Below are 23037 nucleotides of genomic sequence, written 5' to 3'. Positions count from 1 at the left end.
GCTCTATTTTTAATTTTTTGAGGAATCTCCACACTGTTCTCCAAAGTAGCTGCACCAAGTTGCATTCCCACCAACAGTGTAGGAGGGTTCCCCTTTCTCCACATCCCCTCCAACACATGTTGTTTCCTGTCTTGCTAATTTTGGCCATTCTAACTGCTGTAAGGTGGTATCTCAATGTGGTTTTAATTTGAATTTCCCTGATGGCTAGTGATGATAAACATTTTTTCATGTGTCTGATGGCCATTCGTATGTCTTCACTGGAGAAGTGTCTGTTCATATCTTCTGCCCATTTTTTTATATGATTGTCTGTTTTGTGTATGTTGAGTTTGAGGAGTTCTTCATAGATCCTGGATATCAACCTTTTGTCTGTACTGTCATTTGCAAATATCTTCTCCCATTCCATGGGTTGACTCTTTGTTTTGTTGACTGTTTCTTTTGCTGTGCAGAAGCTTTTGATTTTGATGAAGTCCCAAAAAGTTTATTTTCGCTTTTGTTTCCTTTGCCTTTGGAGACATATCTTGAAAGAAGTTGCTGTGGCTGATGTCGAAGAGATTGCTGCCTATGTTCTCCTCTAGGATTCTGATGGATTCCTGTCTCACAGTGAGGTCTTTTATCCATTTTGAGTTTATCTTTGTGTACGGTGTAAGAGAATGGTCGAGTTTCATTCTTCTACATATAGCTGTTCAGTTTTCCCAGCAACATTTATTGAAGAGACTGTCTTTTTTCCACTGTATATTTTTTTATGTTTTGCCAAAGATTATTTGACCCTAGAGTTGAGGGCCCACATCTGGGCTCTCTGCTCTGTTCCACTGGTCTATGTGTCTGTTTTTATGCCAGTACCATGCTATCTTGGTGATCACAGCTTTGTAGTAAAGCTTGAAATCAGAATACCTTTATTTCTCTCTGGGAATTTTTTCACTAAATTTTTCAGGTATGCACAGTTGGGATAGATGGTATCCTCAGTTACAGGGTAAGTACCATAAAGGGCATATTTGACAGCATTTTCCATTCTCATCAGTCATGTTGTTTGGTTCATGGTTTCTCATGTAATCTTACCACAGCAAATAATATGGGAAGGGTCCTTGAATATATATATATATATATGAATAAACACCTTTTCCCCATGGAATAACTGGTATGTAACCCACTGGGCACATATTAGCTAAGCATTGGCAGCCTTATTGTCTCTAGGAGTGGAGAGCTTCCTGGAGAATGGAACCTACTCTAGGAAAACAGAGATGAAAAATAGAGAAAGGGAACCCAGATCCTGTTCACCTCATCTTAGTTTAGGATAAAGCCAAGCCTGCAGAGTCATTCATCCCTACAATTTGCTGGGACTGAGCCAATGGTCTCATTGATTGTTCAAGTCAGTATAAGCTAATCTATGAGTCCCTTGGTTCTTACACATACCTTGTGAGATTAATAATCTTATTTTAGCAGAAAAGTAATAGAGACAGAGAAGTTACATATTTGCTCAGTCATACAGTTAGTCCAGATGTTTTCTCTTCAAGGTGAAAAACACCAACTATAAAATCACCTGAATGACTAATGCCCCACCACCCCCACCAAATTTTCAGTGTTTCCATATTTCTACTGGAAAATTTAGGGAAAAAATGGTAATGACATGTAGGCTTCCCACAAAGTCACTTCAACCTGCTTGTCTTAACATGTTTCCTATCACTGCAGAAACTGTCCTTCCCATGTAGTCCATCTAGATAAACCTGCCTTTGCTCATGCCCCCATCCCTTTCTCTCTTCTTCACTCTGTTTACTAACATTCACTCAGTCTCTGCTTTCATTCCTTAAATGGGGGGGCGGGCGGGTGCTCATAATGATGGAATTGAGTCTCTTGAGTGAAGGGATATTTATCCCTATAGAAACCTGAAAGAGTGTTGTTTCAAGTTAGAGCAGTTGAGTTTTCTTATGTCTATAGGGGAAATTCTATATAATTTTGAGTGTAAGTTCTCCAGAGAAGAATTCTCCAAGGGCAAGCATTCAGTGCCATATAATGGTATAAAAACAGTACATTTATTCACTGAGTTGTATTTATGGGAGAATTGGTTCTTTCCTTATTTCCTTCCTTCCTTTCATTCTTTCTTTAACAAAGGAGGTGAAATATCTGATTAAATGGGATGAAAGTCAGAGGTAAGGAACTGAAGGTAAGAACCCGAAGATTCTGCTTATGTACCTGTTAGTGGGTTTTCCACTTACAATTCTTCTCACTGATAATTGAAGATGCTTATCAGTGCTTGGATGGGAATGCCAAGTACTCTGCCTTTCGTAGTCACATAAAACTTCAAGCAATAATTAGAGCTTTAGGGGCACCTGTGTGGCTCAGTGGGTTAAAGCCTTTGCCTTTGGCTCAGGTCATGATTGCAGGGTCCTGGGACCAAGCCCCCCATTGGACTCTCTGCTCAGTGGAGATTCTGTTTCCCCTCTCTCCCTCTGCCTGACTCTCTGCCTAATTGTGATCTCTTTCTGTCAAATAAATAAACTCTTTAAAAAATAATAATTAGAGCTTTAAGTAGTTCGCTCACACTAATCATTGATTCATAGAGCTTTGTAGCTGGGGTGGGTGGTGGTCAGAAATAAAGCCAGTCATGCACAAAGATGAAACCCAGAGGAAAGAATGATTTGTTCAAGGTCACACAGAAAGTTAACAGTAGAGCTGGAAGTACGTGTCATTGGATCAGTCAGGTCAGCATTAGGATAACTCACGCAAATGGGAAAAGATGGAGCATTCCAGTTCAATTGTTCTTTTTTTTTCTTTTCCTTCCCTTCCCTTACCCCTTCCCTACCTCCTTCCCTCCCTCCCTTCCTTTTTTTTTTTTTTTTGAAGATTTTATTTATTTATTTGAGAGATAGAGAGAGAGTGCATGCACAGTGAGGGACATAGGGAGAAGCAGACTCTCTGCAGAGTACGGAGCCTGATGCAGGGATCATAACCTGAGCTAAAGGCAGACGCTTAACCACTTAACTGACTAAGCCACCATGGCACCTCTATCTATCTACCTTTCTTTCTTTTCTCCCTTCCTTCCATTATCCTTCCTTCCCTCCCTTCCTTCCCCTCTCCCTCTTTCTTCCCTCCCTCCCTCTTTCTCCCTTTCTTTTCTTTTCTCTCTCTCTTTCTTTCCTTCATCATTCATGAAGACAGTGATTTAGATTTGTTCTAAATTTTGATAAAATTTTATCAGCCCCCTGAAGTTCATCTTTTTTTAATAAGATACTCTAAAGTTTCATACTTTTAAAACTTACTGGTTTTATATACTTGGAACTTAATATATATTTTTCTCTACTACAAATAGTACTTAATTTTTTTTCCTACAGAGTCCACCTTACTAATTTTAGGAGATTTTTTTTTGATATCCAAAATGTAATTATTGAAGTTAATACAGACATTTGAGTTATCACCATGGTTAAACTTTAAATCACCTTGCCCTTTACTATCTGTTAATGTCTTAATAATCTGAGCTCAAGACAATAATACATATCCTCAGCTTGCTTGTCCTTCTGTGGGCCTGGCTTCTTCATGTCCCACAGTGAAATTCTGCCAGTTTTCAAAACACCCTCCAAAGGCCAGGAGGCCTCCATTCTAGTACTAAGATGTCATCAAGCCCCTTTGGTTTGAACAAGTCAGGTTACCTCCCTCTGTCGTCTTCTAGTTCCTGCTCTTCCACCCATAACACCTTATGATTATGGTTGTTTACTTCCCCTCTCCTTTCAGAAGTAATTTTTCCCTTTTAAAATTTCTAAAGAACTTGTTCCCATCTCATTTCCCTTAAATGCCAGCCTGAGAAATGGGCATTTTATTTTACAAATAAGAGGAGACTCTGAAGGTTCTGGGAGAGAGGATGATATTATTTTGGTAGAAGTAAGAGGAACAGATTGGAAGAGAAGTCAGAAAACATGGAAAAGCCAGTTAGGGGACATTAAATGGTCAGGGTGGGTGGGGAGAAAAAAGAGGAAGAAAAGAGGCCAGGACTCCAGATTTTAAAGACCTGTGGGCCTGACAGTGGGTAGGATGCTGGGGCCAGAGAAGAATTGGTCTGGGTGACTGGGGAGGAGAAAGGGGACAAGTGAAGTGCTCTGCCCAGAGAAGGGCTCAGAAGAGCAGCTAGATGGGGAAGATGGTCAGCTGTGCTTGGGACTGGTAGGCCCAAAATACTCAGACAGCATGTGTGCCTCCGATGTGTCCACCCACCACTTTTCTATCTTCTCTTCAGCCTCACCCTCATCTGAGTGGAAGGGAAGCCTGCAATTTTCTATGAACAAATCAGAGAAACACCCATATCAGGTCCAGAAGGGATGCCTTGCTCCGAACCACACAGGGTAGCTTGAGTACAGGAAGAGTCTGCGGTAGTAGCAGAGTCAGGATTGTGGCCCGACTCTAATCCACTGGTATTTCCAATCCTATAGGGGCTGCCAACATCTACAAAAGCCATGGATTCATTCTCGGGCTTTCTATTACATTAATTTACGTTTCCTTCAGACACCAGACTCCTTAAAGACAGAGTCCAGACTTTCAAACTTTAATATTTATTCTTCCATTTATTCAACAGATATTGGTTTAACATCTATTATATAACTTATTATCTGTTTTAGGTACAAAGAACACAAGAAAGAACAGAACAAAGTTCCTGTCCTCCTGGAACTTACATTCCAGAAGGGGGAGTTAGATAATAAGCATAAAACCCAAATAAATATGTGTGATTTCAGATGGTGATAAGTGTTATAACAAAATATAAACCAAGGAGATGGGAGTCACAGTGTGCTGAATAGGGGGTAGGGGCTGCTATTTTATGCTGTGCTGTCAAGGCAGATCTCTCTGTTAAACTTATGTCACAAATGTTTTTGAGGATACACAGGCTCCATCTGGTGAGTGCACAATCAATGTTTACTGAATTGTTACTGGTTAAATGAACTTGCTAATAATTATGTGTGTGTTGGGTGGTAGGGAGAGGTAGAGAGAGAGATAGAGAGTCAGAGAGAGAGAGAGCGAGAGAGAGCGAGCGAGCTTAAATTACAGGATCAGAATAGCCATAAATGGAATTTTGTATAGCCACAAATCCATTTTATGGTCACAAAGATGGGAGATGGAGAACTGACCTCTAAAGTTTTTTTATTCAGGCAAGTTTCAGTAGAACTAGTCAGATCCATAACCAAAAATTGATATACTTGAAACAAATTACATCTGAGATAAGTGCATCTAAAATAAAATCCATTTGGAGTGTTTCTCTATTTGTTTGGGTGTATTGTTCATGTATCTCAATTTTAACAAGGCAATATAAATGAATTTTGAATTTTGTCTTTGTAATAAAATAATCAAAATTTGTTTTAATTTTGAATTAAGTTATAAATTTTTGTCCTTTTTTGTTGTTTATTTTAAAATATTTATTAGAAAAATCATATGTGAAATATAATTAAAAAGAACAGAGATGCAAACATCAATGTGCTGGACAATGGAGTCTATGTTTTAAGAATAGGATTTATTTTCAATCTAGCAAAAAAGTTGCCAGAGGACACCTGCTATTTCAAACTTCAAAAGCAAGATTTCTGAGCCAAAATTCCTCATTTCATTTGTATTTGAAAGGTTCTTTCTTACAACATACTGGCTATTCTCAAAATTTGCCAACTTGAAGGCTTGTTGAAATGAACTCATTACATCTTCTGCCAAGAATTTCCAACTTGAACTCTCAGGTATTGGACTCTGACTTCATAATTTGCATACAATGTCCCTAAAAACAAAATGCTCTCCACCACTGAAATGAAAAGGCAAAATCAAAGCTCGGTGGCTGAATTCATCCTTCTGGGCTTTTCTAACTTTCCTGAACTCCAAGAGCAGCTCTTTGGGGTTTTCTTGGTTGTCTACCTGGTGACTCTGTTGGGAAATGTCATCATTATAGTCATCATCTCCTTGGAACGGAGCCTCCACGTGCCCATGTACCTGTTCCTCCAGAACTTGTCTGTGGTGGACGTGAGTTTCAGTGCAGTTATTATGCCTGAAATGCTGGTGGTCCTTTCCACTGAGAAAACGTTGATTTCATTTATAAGCTGTTTTGCACAGATGTATTTCATCCTTTTTTTTGGTGGCACTGAATGTTTTCTCCTGGGGGTGATGGCTTATGACCGATTTGCTGCAATCTGTCATCCTCTGAACTACCCAATGATTATGAACAAAAGGGTTTTCATGAAATTAATAATGTTCTCCTGGGTCTCAGGGATCATGGTGGCTACTGTGCAGACATCATGGGTTTTCAGTTTTCCCTTCTGTGGTTCTCAATGAAATCAATCATCTCTTCTGTGAGACTCCCCCAGTGCTAGAACTTGCATGTGCAGATACCTTTTTGTTTGAAATCTATGCATTCACTGGCACCATTTTGATTGTCATGGTTCCTTTTGTGTTGATTCTCTTGTCCTACATTCGGATTCTCTTTGCCATCCTGAAGATGCCATCAGCCACTGGGAGGCAAAAGGCCTTTTCCACCTGTGCCTCCCACCTCACGTCTGTGACCCTCTTCTATGGCACGGCCAATATGACTTATTTACAACCGAAATCTGGCTACTCCCCAGAAACCAAGAAGCTGATGTCATTGTCTTACTCACTTCTTACACCTCTGCTGAATCCACTGATCTACAGCTTGAGAAACAGTGAGATGAAAAAAGCTTTGATGAAACTGTGGCTCAGAAAAGTGGATTTACTCCCATTCTGATTGTGCTGAGAAGCCATGTGACATTTGGTCACTGGCTGAACTCTACTTAAATTTATTAAGTGGCTAAACATTCTGCATTCCTTGGTATGATCATGCTTCATTTATTATTTTTCCATGGTCAATAATATATTGGGGATCCATATTTTTGATAGTGTATTCTTGTTATTACTTTTAAAATATAATACAGAGCAGTTAATCCGTTCCTCTACTATGATCATCTAGGTCATTACGGATTGTCATTATAAAGACAAAACTTCAATAAACACCTAGTTCCATACATTGATAAAAACTGATGTTTTATTTCTGATAGATTCGTCAGTGTGGGTCTGATGGAAGGAAAGGCATGTGTGCTTACAAGTTTTAGTAGCTATGGCAGAACTGCTTTACAAAGTCATTGTTACTTTTCAGGGTGACCTGAATGCCCTAATTCTGCTGCACTAATGGGGTAGAGCTTCAAGACACCAGTATGTAGATGAGACTTTTCTTTCTGGAGTGGAAATCTATTCCGTGAATGAGTAGGGACAATAGGTATTCTGAGGAGACCAAACTTGTTCTACTTCATGGATTCACACAGATTATTATCCAAAACAGGAGTTCTCTTGGTTTATTTCCAGATTTTCACCCAATGATGGTGAACAAAGAACTACATGAGAACTTTCCTGAAGTCTTGCTTCATACTACTAGTTATCTCTTTTCACTTCATAGACCACTGTTTTTAGTGACTTGTTAAACTTCCCTCTGTAGGCCCAATGTGCCCCCAGACACTTTGGTTATAAACATTGGATAATTCCTTTTTCTTATTGTGGGAAACCAAGTGATTATGAACTATTTATGCATATTTTCTGTGGTCCTGAGTCACATCACTAACTGTGTGATATTCCCTGGAATAATTTATCATCTTGCAACATTTGGAACATTTAATGGTTGCTTGCCCTTTTATTGTCGGTATTCATAGATGGAGGGGGCCCTTTATTGAATCTATATCAAAAGAGCTCTTATTGCCCTTAGTTTCTCTTCCAGGGATGGTAATAAAGGGGGAAAACACTATTCCTATTATCATTCAGCTGTGGAAAAAACGATTTTTAGTTAATACTGCCTCTGCCAAAAATGAGAAGTAGAGATGTAAAACTGACTGGATTTTCACAAAAAGAAATTTTGGTATCAAATGGCCAAAACCAGTTTGAATAACATTTAAATGAGGGGTAATCTTCTTTACAGTAGGGCACTAAACAGACACTTGGAAATCCTTTCATTAGTGTTTGTCCAGAAATTTCCTACTCATAGTCCTTAAGGAGATCAACTAAATACGTCCATCCAGGAGGGAAAATAAAATCCCTGGAAGTCTAAATCCCAAGCCAATTACTCACTTTCTCTTTTTTTCAGATCTTTATTTAAATTCTAGTTAGCTAACACACAGTGTAATTAGCTTCAGATATACAATATAGTGATTCATCACTTACAATACCCAGCGCCCTTAATCCTCATCACCTATTTCATCCATCCCCCCACCCATCTCTCCTGTGGTGTCTATCAATTTGTTCTCTATAGTTAAGAGTCTGTTACCTGGTTTTCCTCTCTCTTTACCCTCTCCCTGATCATTTGTTTTGTTTATTAACTTCCACATGTGACTGAAATCATATGGTTTTTGTCTTTCTGTCTTACTTTGCTTTGCATAATATTCTCTAGCTCCATCCACATCATTGCAGATGGCAAGCTATTGGTTTTTTTTTAAGATTTTATTTATTTATTTGAAAGACAGAGATCACAAGCAGGCAGAGAGGCAAGCAGAGAGAGAGGGGGAAGCAGGCTCCCCACTGAGCAGAGAGTCCGATGCGGGGCTCGATCCCAGGACCCTGGGATCATGACCTGAGCCGAAGGCAGAGGTTTTAACCCACTGAGCCACCAGGTGCCTCTGTTGTTCTTTTTGATAGCTGAGCAATATTCCATCACATAAATATAATACATCTTCTTTATGCATTCATCAGTTGATGGACATCTGGGCTCTTTCCATAATTTAGCTATGGCTGATAATGCTGCTACAAACATCAGGGTGCATATGCCACTTTGAATCAGTATTCTTGTATCATTTGGGTAAATACCTAGTAGTGTAATTGCTGGATTGTAAGGTAGTTCCATTTTTAACTTTTTGGAGAAACTTCATACTGTTTTCCAGAGTGGCTATTCCAGAATGCATTCCCACCAAGAGCTTGAGAGGATTCCCCTTTCCACACTTCCTCACCAACAGCTATTGTTTCTTGTGGTGTAAATTTTAGCCATTCTGACTGGTGTGAAGTGATATCTCATTGTAGTTTTGATTTGCATTTCTCTGACTATAAGTGATGTTGAGCATCTTTTCATGTATCTGATGGCCATCTGGATGTCTTCTTTGGAAAAATATCTATTCATGTCCTCTGCCCATTTTTTTAACTCATTAGTATTTTTTTTTTTTTTTGGTGTTGAGTTATATAAATTATTTCTCTATTTTTGATACTAACACCTCCATTAGATATATCATTTTCAAATATCTTCTCCCTTTCAGTAGGTTGTCTTTTTGTTGATTGTTTCCTTTGTTTTGCAGAGGCTTCTTATTTTGATACAGTCCCAACAGTTCATTTTCGCTTTTGTTTCCCTTGCCTCAGGAGACATATCTAGTTAGAAGTTGCTATAGCCTATGTCAAAAAGGTTATTACTGTTTAAATCCTCCTCTTGGATTTCAGTGCTTTTATGTTTTTTTGTTTTTGTTTTGTTTTGTTTTTGGTTTCACATAAGTTTTTAATCCATTCTTTTTTTTTTTTTTAAAGATTTTATTTATTTATTAGACAGAGATCACAAGTAGGCAGAGAGGAGGAAGCAGGCTCCCTGCAGAGCAGAAAGCCTGATGCGGGGCTCAATCACAGGACCCTGGGATCATGACCTGAGCTGAAGGCAAAGGCTTTAGCCCGCTGAGCCACCCAGGCGCCCCATCCATTCTTTTTTTTTAAATTTAATTTCTTTTCAGTGTAACAGAATTCATTATTTATGCACCACACCCACTGCTCCATGCAATATGTGCCCTCCATAATACCCACCACCAGGCTCCTCCACCCTCCTCAGATTGTCTTTCAGAGTCCATAGTCTCTCATGGTTCATCTCCCCCTCCAATTTCTCTCAGCTCCCTTCTCCTATCCATCTCCCCATGTCTTCTGTGTTATTTGTTATACTCCACAAGTAAGCGAAACCATATGATAATTGACTCTCTCTGCTTGACTTATTTCACTCAGCATAATCTCTTCCAGTACCATCCATGTTGACACAAAAGTTGGGTATTCATCCATTCTGATGGAGGCATAATACTCCATAGTGTATATGGACCACATCTTCCTTATCCATTTGTCCGTTGAAGGGCATCTTGGTTCTTTCCAGTTTGGCGACCGTGGCCATTGCTGCTATGAACATTGGGATAGAGATGGCCCTTCTTTTCACTACATCTGTATCTTTGGGGTAAATACCCAGTAGTGCAATTGCAGGGTCATCGGGGAGCTCTATTTTTAATTTCTTGAGGAATCTCCACACTGTTCTCCAAAATGGCTGCCACATCTTGCATTCCCACCAACATTGTAAGAGGGTTCCCCTTTCTCCACATCCTCTCCAATACACGTTGTTTCCTGTCTTGCTAATTTTGGCCATTCTAACTGGTGTAAGGTGGTATCTCAATGTGGTTTTAATTTGAATCTCCCTGATGACTAGTGATGATGAACATTTTTTCATGTGTCTGATAGCCATTTGTATGTCTTCTTTGGAGAAGTGTCTGTTCATGTCTTCTGCCCATTTTTTTGACATGATTATCTATTTTGTGTGTGTTGAGTTTGAGGAGTTCTTCATAGATTCTGGATATCAGCCTTTTGTCTGTACTATTATTTTAATCCATTCTGAGTTCACTTTTCTGTATGGTATAGGAAAGTGGTCCAGTTTCATTCTTCTGCATGTTGCTGTCCAGTTTTCCTTGCACCATTTGTTGAAGACACCCTCTTTTTTCCAGTGGATATTTTTTCTTACCTTATCCAAGATTAATTGACCATATAGTTGTGGATTCATTTCTGAGTTTTCAATTCTGCTCTGTTGATATATGTGTTTACTTTTGTGCCAGTGCCATACTGTCTTGATCACTACAGCTATGTAATATAGATTAAAATCTGGAACTGTGATGTCTACAGATTTGTTTCTCCTTTTCAAGGTTGCTTTGGCTATTTGGCGTCTTTTGTGGTTCCATACAAATTTTAGGATTGTTTGTTCTAGCTCTATGAAAAATGTTGCTGGTATTTTGACACGGATTGCATTAAATCTGTAGATTGCTTTGGGTAATATGGACATTTAACAATATTTGTTCTTCTAATCCATGAGCATGAAATGTTTTTCCATTTCTTTGTGTCCTCTTCAATTTCTTTTGTAAGTGTTCTATAGTTTTCAGAATACAGATCGTTTATTCCTAGGTACTTTATGGTTTTTGGTGCAATTGTAAATAGAATTGATTACTTGGTATCTCTTTCTGCTGCTTCACTATGGGTGTATAGAAATGCAACAGATTTCTGTACATTGAATTTATATCCTGTGACTTTACTGAATCTGTGTATCAGTTCTAGCAATTTTTCTGGTGGAGTCTTTGGGTTTTCTATATAGACTGTCATGTCATCTGCAGACAGGGAAAGTTTGACTTTTACCCGGTCGATCTGCATGCCTTTTATTTCTTTGTGTTTTCTGATTGCTGAGGTTAGGACTTCTAGTACTATATTAAATACCAGTGGTGAAGGTGGACATCCCTGTCTGGTTCCTGATGGTAGAAGAAAAGCTCTCAGTTTTTCCCCATTGAGGATGATACTGGGTGTGGGTTTTTCATAGACGGCCTTTATTATGTTGAGGTATGTTCCCTCTATCCCTACTTTGTTGAGGGTGTCTATTATGAATGGAAGCTATACTTTGTCAGATACTTTTACTGCATCTATTGAAAGGATCATATGGTTCTTGTCTTTTATTAATGTGATATATCATGTTGGTTAATTTGTGATTATTGAACCGCCATGCAGCCAAAGAATAAATCCCACTTGTTCCTGGTGTGTGATTTTTTAAAATATGTGTCATTGGAATCCGTTTACTCATATTTTACTGAGAAATATTGCATCCAGTTTCATCAGAAATATTGGCCTGTAGTTCTCTTATTTACTACAGTTTTTACCTGTTTTGGTATCAAGGTAATGCTGGCCTCAGAGAATGAATTTGGAAGTTTCCCTCCTTTTTCTATTTTTGGAATAGTTTGAGAAGAATAGGTATTTAACTCTTCTTTAAATGTCTTGTAGAATTACTTATGAAACCTCTGGCCCTGGACTTTTGTTCATTGGGAGATTTTTGTTTTTACTGCTGATTCAATTTTGTTGCTGTTTATCAGTCTGTTCAAGTTTTCTATGTTTTCCTCTTTCAGTTTTGGTGATTTATATGTTTGTAGGAGTTCATTTCTTCCAGGTTGTCCAGTTTGTTGACATATAGTTTTTCATAATATTCTCTTATAATTGTTTATCTTTCTGTGGTGTTGGTTATTATTTCTTCATTTTCATTGGTGATTTTAATTATTTGGATCTTTTCTCTTTTCTTTTCGATAAATTTGGCTAAGGGTTTATCAATTTTATTAATTTTTTTTCAAAGAACCAATGCCCAATTTCATGGATTGTTTTTTTGTTTTTTTTGTTTAGTTTCTATATTATTTATTTCTGCTCTAATCTTTATAATTTCCATTTTTCTGGCTTTAGGTTTTGTTTGTTGCTCATTTTCCAGCTCCTTTAGGTGTAAGATTAGGTTATTTGAGATTTTTCTCGCTTCTTAAGGTAAGCCTATGTTGCTATGTACTTCCCTCTTAATACCAGTTTTCCTGCATCCCATAGATTTTGTACCATTGTGTTTTCATTTTCATGTGTTGCCATGTGTTTTTTAATTTTTATTTATTTATTTTTTTCCATGTGTTTTTTTTTTTTTTTTTTTTTTTTTTTTTTTTTTTTGAGGCTTAAGTGGGTAGAAGAATAAATGAAACAAGATGGGATTGGGAGGGAGACAAACCATAAGTGACTCTTAATCTCACAAAACAAACTGGTGATTCCATGTGTTTTTAAAAAATTTCTTCTTTGATTTCCTGGTTGACCCATTTATTGTTTAGCAGTATGTTGTTTAACCTCCATATATTTGTGGTCTTTTTTTCTTTTAAAGATTTTATTTATTTATCAGAGTGAGAGAGGGGGAGAGAGCAAGCACAGGCAGACAGAATGGCAGTCAGAGGCAGAGGGAGAAGCAGGCTCCCTGCTGAGCAAGGAGCTCGATGTGGGACTCGATCCCAGGACGCTGGGATCATGACCCGAGCCGAAGGCAGCTGCTTAACCAACTGAGCCACCCAGGTGTCCCCATATATTTGTGGTCTTTCCAAATTTTTTCCTGTGGTTGATTTCAAGTTTCATAGCATTGTGTTCAGAAAATATGCATGGTATTGGGCACCTGGGTGGAATAATCAGTTAAGTGTTCAACTCTTGGTTTTTGTGCAGGTGGTGATCTCAGTGTCATGAGATGGAATCCCATGTTGGGCTCTGTGCTCAGGGCAGGGTCTTCTTGTTCTCTCTATCTCTCTCAAATAAATTTTTAAAAATATTTTTTAAAGAAAATATGCATGGTATGATCTCAATCTTTTTGTACTTATGAGGCCTGATTTGTGACCTATATGTGATCTGTTCTGGAGAATATCCTATGTACATGTAAAAAGAATGTGTGTCCTGCTGCTTTAGGATGAAATGTTCTGCATATATTTGTTAAGTCTATCTGATCCAATGTGTCATTCAAAGCCACTGTTTCCTTGCTGATTTTCTGTTTTGATGATCTCTCCATTGATATAAGTGGAGTGTAAAATTCCCTAGACTAATTGTATTATTACCAATGAGTTTCCTTATGCTTGTTATTAATTATTTTATATATTTTAGTGCTCCTATGTTGGGCACATAAATATGTACAATTGTTAGATCTTCTTGTTGGATTGTCCTCTTTATTATTATATAGTGCCCTTCTTCAACTTTTGTTGTAGTCTTTGGTTTATAGTCTAGTTTGTCTGATAGAAATATTGTTACTCTGGCTTTCTTTTTTTTTTAACATTTTTTTAAAGATTTTATTTATTTATTTGTAAGAGAGAGAGAGTGAGAGCAAGCACAGGCAGACAGAGTGGAAGGCAGAGTCAGAGGGAGAAGCAGGCTCCCTGCGGAGCAAGGAGCCTGATGTGGGACTCGATCCCAGGACGCTGGGATCATGACCTGAGCCGAAGGCAGCTGCTTAACCAACTGAGCCACCCAGGCGTCCCCTCTGGCTTTCTTTTGATGATCATTTGTATGATGGATGTTTCTTTGCCCCCTGACTTTCAATCTTCAGGTGTCTTTAGGTCTGGAATGAGTCTCTTGTAGGCAGAGATGGAGAGGTCTTGTTTTTATATCCATTCCCACTCAGAGTTTCCCTTTAATACTTCTTGCAGGGCTGGTTTAGTGGTCATTAACTCCTTCAGTTTTTGTTTGTCTTGGAAACTCTTCATCTTTCCTTCTATTCTGAATAATAACCTTCTTGGATAAAATGTTTTGGCTGCATATTTTCCCTATTTATCATGAATATAATATGTCAGTCCCTTCTGGCTTGCCAAATTTCTTGTGAGAGATGTACAACTAGCTTAATGGATTTTCCCTTGTAAGGGAAATTCTTTTGTCTTGCTACTTTTAAGATTTTTTTCTTTATCACTATATTTTTCAAATTAAATTATAATATGTCTTGGGGTTGAGCTATTGATTTTGATGGGAGTTCTCTGCGCTCCTGGATCTGGATGTGTTCTCTCACCAGATTAGAGAAGTTTTCAGCTATGATTTCCTCAAATTAATTTTTTGCCCCCTTTACTCTCCTTTTTCTGTGACTCCTATAATACGAATGTTACTATGTTTGATGGAGTCACTGAGTTATCTAAGTCTATTCTCGTGTTCCATAATAATTCTTCATTAATTTACCATTATTTTATCCTCCATATTATTTATTCATTCCTTTGATTCTTCTGTCCTCGTGGTCATTACATAGTCTGTTTCCAGTCTCAGTTACTACATTCTTCATCTCTGACTGAATTTTTTTAAAACTCTTTTATTTCTGTTGTAAGGGCCTCCCTGATGTCTTCAAGCTTTTCTCAAACTCAGAGAGTATCCTCATGTTTATTCCTTTAAATTCTCCATCAGGTATGTTACTTATATAGGTTTTTCTTAGATCTGTGGCTGTGACCTTATCTCGTTCTTTCATTTGGGATGAATTCCTCTGTCTTGGCATTTTGTCTAAGTCTCTGTATTTTTCTCTGTGTTAGAAAAGCTCATGATGTTTTCTTTTCCTGAGAGTAATGGCTTTATGAAGAAGAGGGCATATGGTGTCCGGGCCTGGAACTTCAGGGAATGGCTCTAGTTTGTGCTACGTGCACTCTGATGTTGTGTTTTGGTTGCTTTTTTCCTTTGGGCCAGTTATCTGCAGTTCTCCTTGCCTGTGTGGCCAGTGTTTGGTCCTTGGCCAGAAGATGGTGAGTTTTAACTAGGTGTGTTCTGGTCTTCTTGTTAAATGAGACCTGATACTATTTCCACTCGAACTGGGGCCCTGTAGAACTCTCTGATTAGGAGACATGGTGTGGGCAGTGGTTTGTGCTGGTATTCTGAAGAAAGGGCCTGCTGCAGTGGGATTCAGACAAGCTTTACAGAGAAAGGAAGTGCCACCAGAGTACAAGAGTGTGGGACTTGGTATAAGCAGGTTAGGCAGCCAGTGTCCATGGCTTTGTGTTGTTTACCACAGATAAGTGATTCTGTTTATTTTTTATTTTTTTATGCCCCACTTTTTTTGTTTTTATTTAAATTCTAGCAGAGTTAGCAAATTTTATTTAAATTCCAGCATAGTTAGCACAGAGTGTCAGATGTACAATAGAGTGAGCAGTTCAGCAATTCTATACATCACTCAGTGCTCATAGTGATAAGTGTACTCTTTAGTCCCATTGCCTATTCCCCCCTTCTCCCCCACTAACCTCCACTCTGGTCACCATCAATTGGCTCTGTATAGTTTGTTTCTTGGTTTGTCTCTCTCTCTTTATTTTTCCTTGTTCATTTTGTTTTTTTTTAATTCTTCCTGGAGGACATCTGGGTGGCTCAGTCAGTTAAGCATCTGCCTTCAGAGAGGTTGTCCTTGGAGAGTCATCTTCCTCAACACCACATCTCAGGGAAGAGCTCCACAAAGAGGGGATAATCTCCCCATTGTGAACCCCAGGCATTCTTCAGATCTTTGTTTCCACTCCACCATCTGCCCGAGGTTGTTTGCCTACCTTCTCTCTAGGAGAAGAGCAGCACCCTTAGAGCTCTATCCCAGCCAAACCCACTGACCTTTAAAACTCAGGCTTTAAGCCTTGTTGGTTCCAAAGAACTCACAATCAGCCTCTCTCGCATCCCAGCCAAAGGCACTGGGAAGGTGTTCTTCTTGTGTGTATCACCTGTGTCCCTCTCTCTCCGTGACCGGCTCCCATCTGCAGCACCTTCAATCTATTCCTCTGTCTCTGCATTTCCTACCTTCCTTGATGTGGCTTCTTCTCTCTCTTTAGTTTCAAATATTCACTCACATTATACTTTTTGTTCTGTTTCCTTTGCTCATTCTATTCTAAATAGCAGCCACTCTTGTAGTACCAGTTTCAAGCTCATGGCAGCTAGTAGTACTGATACTGTAAATCATGCTTTCCTGGTGTCAAAGTTGATGCCAAGATTTCCAACCACAATCAGTGGAGACAGGAAATAAGTGAATGTTTAAAATGTAAATCTTGGGGACGCCTGGGTGGCTCAGTGGGTTAAAGCCTCTGCCTTTGGCTCAGGTCATGATCCCAGGGTCCTGGGATCGAGCCCCGCATTGGGTTCTCTGCTCAGCAGGGAGCCTGCTTCCCTTCTTCTCTCTCTCTCTCTCTCTGCCTGCCTCTCTGCCTATTTGTGATCTCAGTCAAATTAAAAAAAATTTTTTTTTAATGTAAATCTTGGGACACCTGGGTGGCTCAGTTGGTTAAGCTGCTGCCTTCGGCTCAGGTCATGATCCCAGGGTCCTAGGATTGAGTCCTGCATTGGGCTCCTTGCTCAGCAGGGAGCCTGCTTCTCTCTCTGCCTCTGCCTGCTGCTCTACCTGCTTGTGTTTTCCCTCTCTCTCTCTGACAAATAAATAAATAAATAAATAAAATCTAAAAAAAAAAGTAAATCTTATGATGTCTCTCCTTGTTTAAATATTTCAGTGGGTTTCTATGGATTCAGGATGAAAAACATCTTTAGTGTGGTGGGTGTAGCCCAGCTTAACTGGACCTTGCCTGTGCTTTCTATTCTTCCATGTTGCAGTCTGCCCTTGTCCCCGCTCATTCCCTTGCCTACCTTCCTGGTGCAAGGTTTGCTTTCTGTTTTTGGTGTCACTATCCCATTCTGGGCTAGGACTGTCAAAACATGCTTTTGTCTCTATCTGATATGTTTATCATTCCACTTTTCGACTAGTTCTTACTCCTCCTTTAAACCTATTGAAAATGCCTTTCCTTAAGCTGATCTTCCCTGTTTCTCCTGTTTCTGAACTGTCCTCCTCAATTTGTTCTCCCTCTGAAAACTCTGTCCTTTTTTCATAGCTCTTTTTCTAAATTTTCTTCTAGGCATCAGAGTGGGATTTTTTCCTCTTAGTGGGAACTTGTACCCAGTTTCTAAGATAAGAAATGAAACTTTTTGCAAAGTGATACCGATGGGGACACAGATGTGTCCTTAGCTTAGTAAGCTACAGTGCAAGACAACAATTCAAAGAAGTTCCTCTTCACAGCATAAAATCTGATGTGTGTTTTTTGTCATCCTTCAAACTGACCAGTCCATCTTCCCTTCCTCTGAGTAGTTCCACCTGCCTCTGTTCTCCAAAGCTCTTGAGCTTAGTTTTCAATGGTCTGTTCATTGCACTCAGCTTTTTTTGTGATCTACTTGCTGGATCAAAGGAATTTAATAACAACTGTATAATTCTATTATCTTCTGATGTGTAATCTCCAATCCACTCTTAATTTCGATGCCAGTACATCTCCCTCCATAGTTACATAATTCCAAGCTATCATTTCTGAAAGTTTTTTTTTTTCATCACTGAATTTCCTGTTATGTCAGGAGATTTCTATATACCACACAGCAGAAAGGATGGGATCTACAGGCCAGCCAGGTGGTAATGACCCAGTCTCCAATCCCTATTTTACTGTCTGATTTCACTGACTACTTTGTGTACCATCTTTGCTAGTTTCTCTGGGAAGAAGACACTGAGATGGAGTCCCCCCAGGGAAGGAAGATACCTGGGAAAGAAAAAGGGTTGAAACAGGATTGTGTTGATAAGCCCTTTGACTGGTACACAGGCCTGGAAGAGTCTTCTGCACACCTGACAGGGAGCTCTAGATTGTCCATTAGGAGCATCCTGCGTGGGCCAGAAGTGACAAGACCCTTGCTTGGTCATTGACTGTGGACTTTCCCAGAAGAGTGGGGCTTGACTTGGAAACTTAGTCTGACCATGAAGGAGCACACAGGAGTCAAATAATCATCTCCTTTGCATCTGGGCAGTGACTCTTTCTGGGAGAGGGATCTGAACAGCACACTTTCATGTCCGCCACAATAGGTCAGCAAGTTTGATATATAAATGATTTAAATTGCAAGAGAAAAATTATAAATTTCCAGGGATATACCAGGGCAAAACCACAAGGAAATTACCACTACCTATGATGGATTTGGGCTTTATTCAAAGAAGAAACAAAGGAATTTATTTTGGTGTTATATTCTTGTCAAAAGCATGTTTGAAGGATATAGTAGAAGGTTTGATGAGCTAGAAAATACAAGTATAAATTAAGTATACAATATTCATCTTTGTTAATTGCATATGTGTGAAATATGATTGAAGGGAGAGGCAGCATGGCTTTGAGGAACCACCAGGAATACACAGCAAGAGTGAAATTACCCTAGTTTCATATACTGGCTCTGCCATTTTCCATGTTTTGACAGGTCCTTCTCCTTTCTGAATATTAGCCTCTTCACCATAAAAGCATGATGATGATGATAATAATACCATTTGAGATACTGTGAGGATCAGCTATAATAACAATAATAATAGCAATAGTAGTCACAGAAGAACAACAACAAAAGGATCACAAGCTGTAGCTTTTGTATGCCAGGCATTGTATCAAATGCCAATACTTGTCTCATTTAATCCTCACAACAACTTTATGAGCTAGATACTATTCATATCCCTGATCCTTGAATGATTTCCTTAAGTAATCTGTTACATCTACTACTAGAACTGGTCAAAAAATTCAGTGAGGTTGCAGGATATAAAATCAAAGTACAGAAATCTATTACATTTTTGCACTAATTATGAGGTAGACAAGGAGGTGAAAGACCTGTACCCTGAAAACTGTAACACACTGATGAAAGAAATTGAAGAAGACACAAACAAATGGAAAGACATTCCATGCTCATGGATTGGAAGAACAAATACTGTTAAAATGTTCATAGTCCCCAAAGCGATCTACAGATTTAATGTAATCCCTTCAAAATATCAGCAGCATTTTTCATAGAACTATAACAAATAATCTAAAAATTAGTATGGAACCACAAAAAAAAAAACCAACAAAAATAGCCAAAGCAACCTTGAAAAAGAGGAAAAAATCTGGAGGTATCACAATCAAACCCATGATTATATGGTCAAATAATTACTGAGAAAGAAGGCAAAAATTATGCAATAAGAAACAGATAGTATCTTCAAATGGTGTTGTGAAAACTGGATAACACATACACAAGAATGAAGCAATCATTTTCTTACACCATACACAAAGGTAAACTCAAAATGGATTAAAGACCTAACCATGAGTCCTGAAACCAAAAAGACCTAGAAGAGTGGACAGGCAGTAATTTCTCTCACATTGGTTATAGCAACATTTTTCTATATGGTCAATTAATCCTCGACAAAGTAAGAAAGAATATCCAATGGCAAAAAGATGGTGTCTTCAACAAATAGTATTGGGAAAACTGGACAGCAACTTGCAGAAGAATGAAACTGGACCACTTTCTTACACCATACACAAAAGTAAGATCAACCCATTAAAATCCTAGAGGAGAATACAGACAGTAATAATCTCTTTGACATTGGCTGTAGCAACTTCTTATTAGATATATCTCTTGAGGAAAAGGAAACAAAAAACAAAAATGAACTATTGGGACTACATCAAAATAAGAAGCTTCTGCACAGCATAGGAAACAAGCAACAAAATGAAAAGGCAACTGAATGAATGGGAGAAGATATTTGCAAATCACATAGCTAATAAAGGGGTTTGTATCAAAAATATATAAAAACTTACATGACACAACATCAAAAAACCCATAATAATCGTTAAAAAATGGACAGAGGACCTGAATAGACATTTTTCCAAAGAAGACATTTAGATGGCCAAGAGAAACATGAAAAGATGCTCAACATCACTCATTGTCAAGAAATGCAAATCAAAACTACAATAAGATATCATTTCACACCATTCAAGAAACAACAGGTTGTGGGAAAGGATGTGGAGAAAGGGGAACCCTCTTGCAATAATGGTGGGAATGTAAACTTGTAAATACATTCTGGAATATGGTGTGGAGGTTCCTCAAAAATTTGAAAATGGGGGACGCCTGGGTGGCTCAGTGGGTTAAGCCGCTGCCTTCGGCTCAGGTCATGATCTCAGGGTCCTGGGATCCAGTCCCACATCGGGCTCTCTGCTCAGCAGGGAGCCTGCTTCCCTCTCTCTCTCTCTCTGCCTGCCTCTCCATCTACTTGTGATTTCTCTCTGTCAAATAAATAAATAAATAAATCTTTAAAAAAAATTTGAAAATGGAACTACCATACAATGCAGCAATTGTACTACTAGATATTTATACAAATGATAGAAGAATACTGATTCAAAAGTACACAGGCACCCAGCTGTTTGTAGAAGCATTATCAAAAATAGCAAAATTATGGAAATAGCCCAAATGTCCATTGACTGATGAGTGGATAAAGAAGATATGCTGTATCTATTTATAAAACTACATATATATATATATATATATATGAAATTAGTTATAGACATAGATATATAGTGAAAGAGATAGATAAAGAAGATATGTTATCTATCTGTAGATCAAAATATAGGTATAGGTAGGTGATCGACAGATGATATATAGATAGATAGATGATAGATAGATAGTGGAATATTATTTAGCCATAAAAAGAATGAAATCTTATCATTTTCAATGACATGGATGGAGCTAGAGAGTATTATGCTAAGCAAAATAAGTCAGTCAGAGAAAGACATACACCATAGGAGTTCACTTACATGTGGAATTTAGGAAACAAAACAGATGAGGATATGTGGCAAAAATAAAAAAGAGAGAGTCAAATGTCTTTATACACTTTTCATTTCAGTCTAATACACATGGAAGAAAGTGTATAATTGTGACCCTACATGTTGATGAACGCTCATAACATGTACATCACCTGTGTTTCCATCACTGACACAAGAAACTGACCATATATGACAGAAACTCCCATGGGAACTATGGGGCATGAATCATAGAGAATACATATGAGGCAGCATTCCCCTGCCTGGGGCATGGGACTGTTTCACAATGGGGTGTAATTCCACCATGGTGAATGACATGGGAGGGATTCCTGGGTTGGAATGTGGAAGTGAAAATCCCTTTACCTCAGGATAATGGCTCTATTTCCCACTGGACACAGAGTAGAGAAATGAATCCCTAAGTGTTGTTGGCAGCCTTATTGCTATGGGGGAAGGTGAGCTTCCTTGAGAATGGAACCTGCTTTAGGAAAGTGCAGCGAGAAGTAGACAAAGGTAACCTGCATTTAGTCACAATGTCCAGTTCAGCACAAAGCCAGATCTGCAGAGTGATTCAGCTCTTCACTCTGTGGGGACTGAGCCAAATGGTCTCCTTGATTGTTCACCCAGTGTCGACTGATCTCTGAATCTCTTGATTTTCCTATATATTCAATGAGATTCATCACATTATGTTTATTTTATGGAGAAAGTTATAGAAGCAGTAAACGTTAAATGATTTGCTCAAATCTCACAACTAGTCCAGATCATTGGAGTCATAGTTTGAAAGCTCTTTCAATACAATCAATTTTAATGATATTTTTCTCACAAGTTTTCAGTGGCTCTATATTTCTTCTACAAATGATTGGAAGTTCTTGGATGGTGGGAGTAAACATTCAGTTGTCTAGAACTCGGCTTCAATCCACTTGCCTTAGCTAGTTTCCCACCATGACCCAAACTGTGCATTTCACCCAATCATCCTCTACCTGTAGCTCACCTGCCTTCCCTCACGCTCTCACACCACTGATCTCTTCTTTCCCAGTTTACAACTGTTAGTCAGCCTCTGTTTTCACCTCCTACTGGAGATGTCATGGTGAACTGAGTCTCTTGTGTGAAGAGGTACTTATCCCCATTAGGAATATGAAGGAGTGTGCTCTTGAGGATTCTCATGGGGTTCTCCAGGGGTGTGCTCTTGAGGGTTCTCATGGGGGCAAGATCAAGCCTCTTTAGTCATCATGCAAAAATAGGAGAAGGTGTTTATGACACGATTCCATGTTCTCCAGGGAGCGATTCTACAGGGCATATGATTCAGTGTCATATAATGTTCTAGAATCAGTGCCCTGAAGCACTGAATTATATGTATGAGCAGGTGGCTTTTGAGTAGAGGTAAAACTTCTGGTACAGTACCGAGAAATTTCAAGAGACAGAGTCAATAGGTAAGAAAGGGAGGATTCTGCTGTGTGTGTGTGTGTGTGTGTGTGTGTGTGTGTGTTGGTGGGTTTTCCATTTATATTTCCTCTCCAACTGATCGTGGAGATGCTGTTGAAGTGATGTGTCCATGCTCAGGAATCACTGGACACAGCTGACACATTGCTATAAGTAGACTCCTTGGTTTTGATGCTGGTGAATTTTCTTTTCTCTTTTTTTTCAGAGAAAAATTGAGGCAATAATTAGAGATGTAAGTACTCTGCACACATCAATCTCAAATCTTAGACTGTTGCAACTGAAAGGGAACTTGGTATAAGTGCCACTCCCATCTCCTCATCTGGAAGGGTGAAACCTACTTAGGGAGTGATCTGCCTAAATCTTTCTGTTAGGAGTTCTGCAAGACAGCATTGGGCCTCTAACTTCCAGAGCAAAGGTGCAGACAGGGCAGTCAGTGGCTTGTTACCAGTCATGAATGGCT

The 23037-nt window shown here is 38.8% G+C and overlaps 1 protein-coding gene across 1 annotated transcript; it reads left to right on the top strand.

Moving 5' to 3' along the window:
• Nucleotides 1-5763: 5763 nt before the first annotated feature.
• On the top strand, nucleotides 5764-6709 carry LOC131821955 (olfactory receptor 10A3-like). Its single transcript, XM_059158333.1, is given in 2 exon segments — nucleotides 5764-6276; nucleotides 6278-6709. Coding segments are annotated over 2 exon segments (945 nt in total).
• Nucleotides 6710-23037: the final 16328 nt, after the last annotated feature.

Source organism: Mustela lutreola, chromosome 1 (genome assembly GCF_030435805.1).
Source record: "Mustela lutreola isolate mMusLut2 chromosome 1, mMusLut2.pri, whole genome shotgun sequence".
NCBI classification, from domain to species: Eukaryota; Metazoa; Chordata; class Mammalia; order Carnivora; family Mustelidae; genus Mustela; species Mustela lutreola.
The sequence above is the reverse complement of the archived record's forward strand: the minus strand, read 5'-3'. Positions and strand labels throughout refer to the sequence as shown.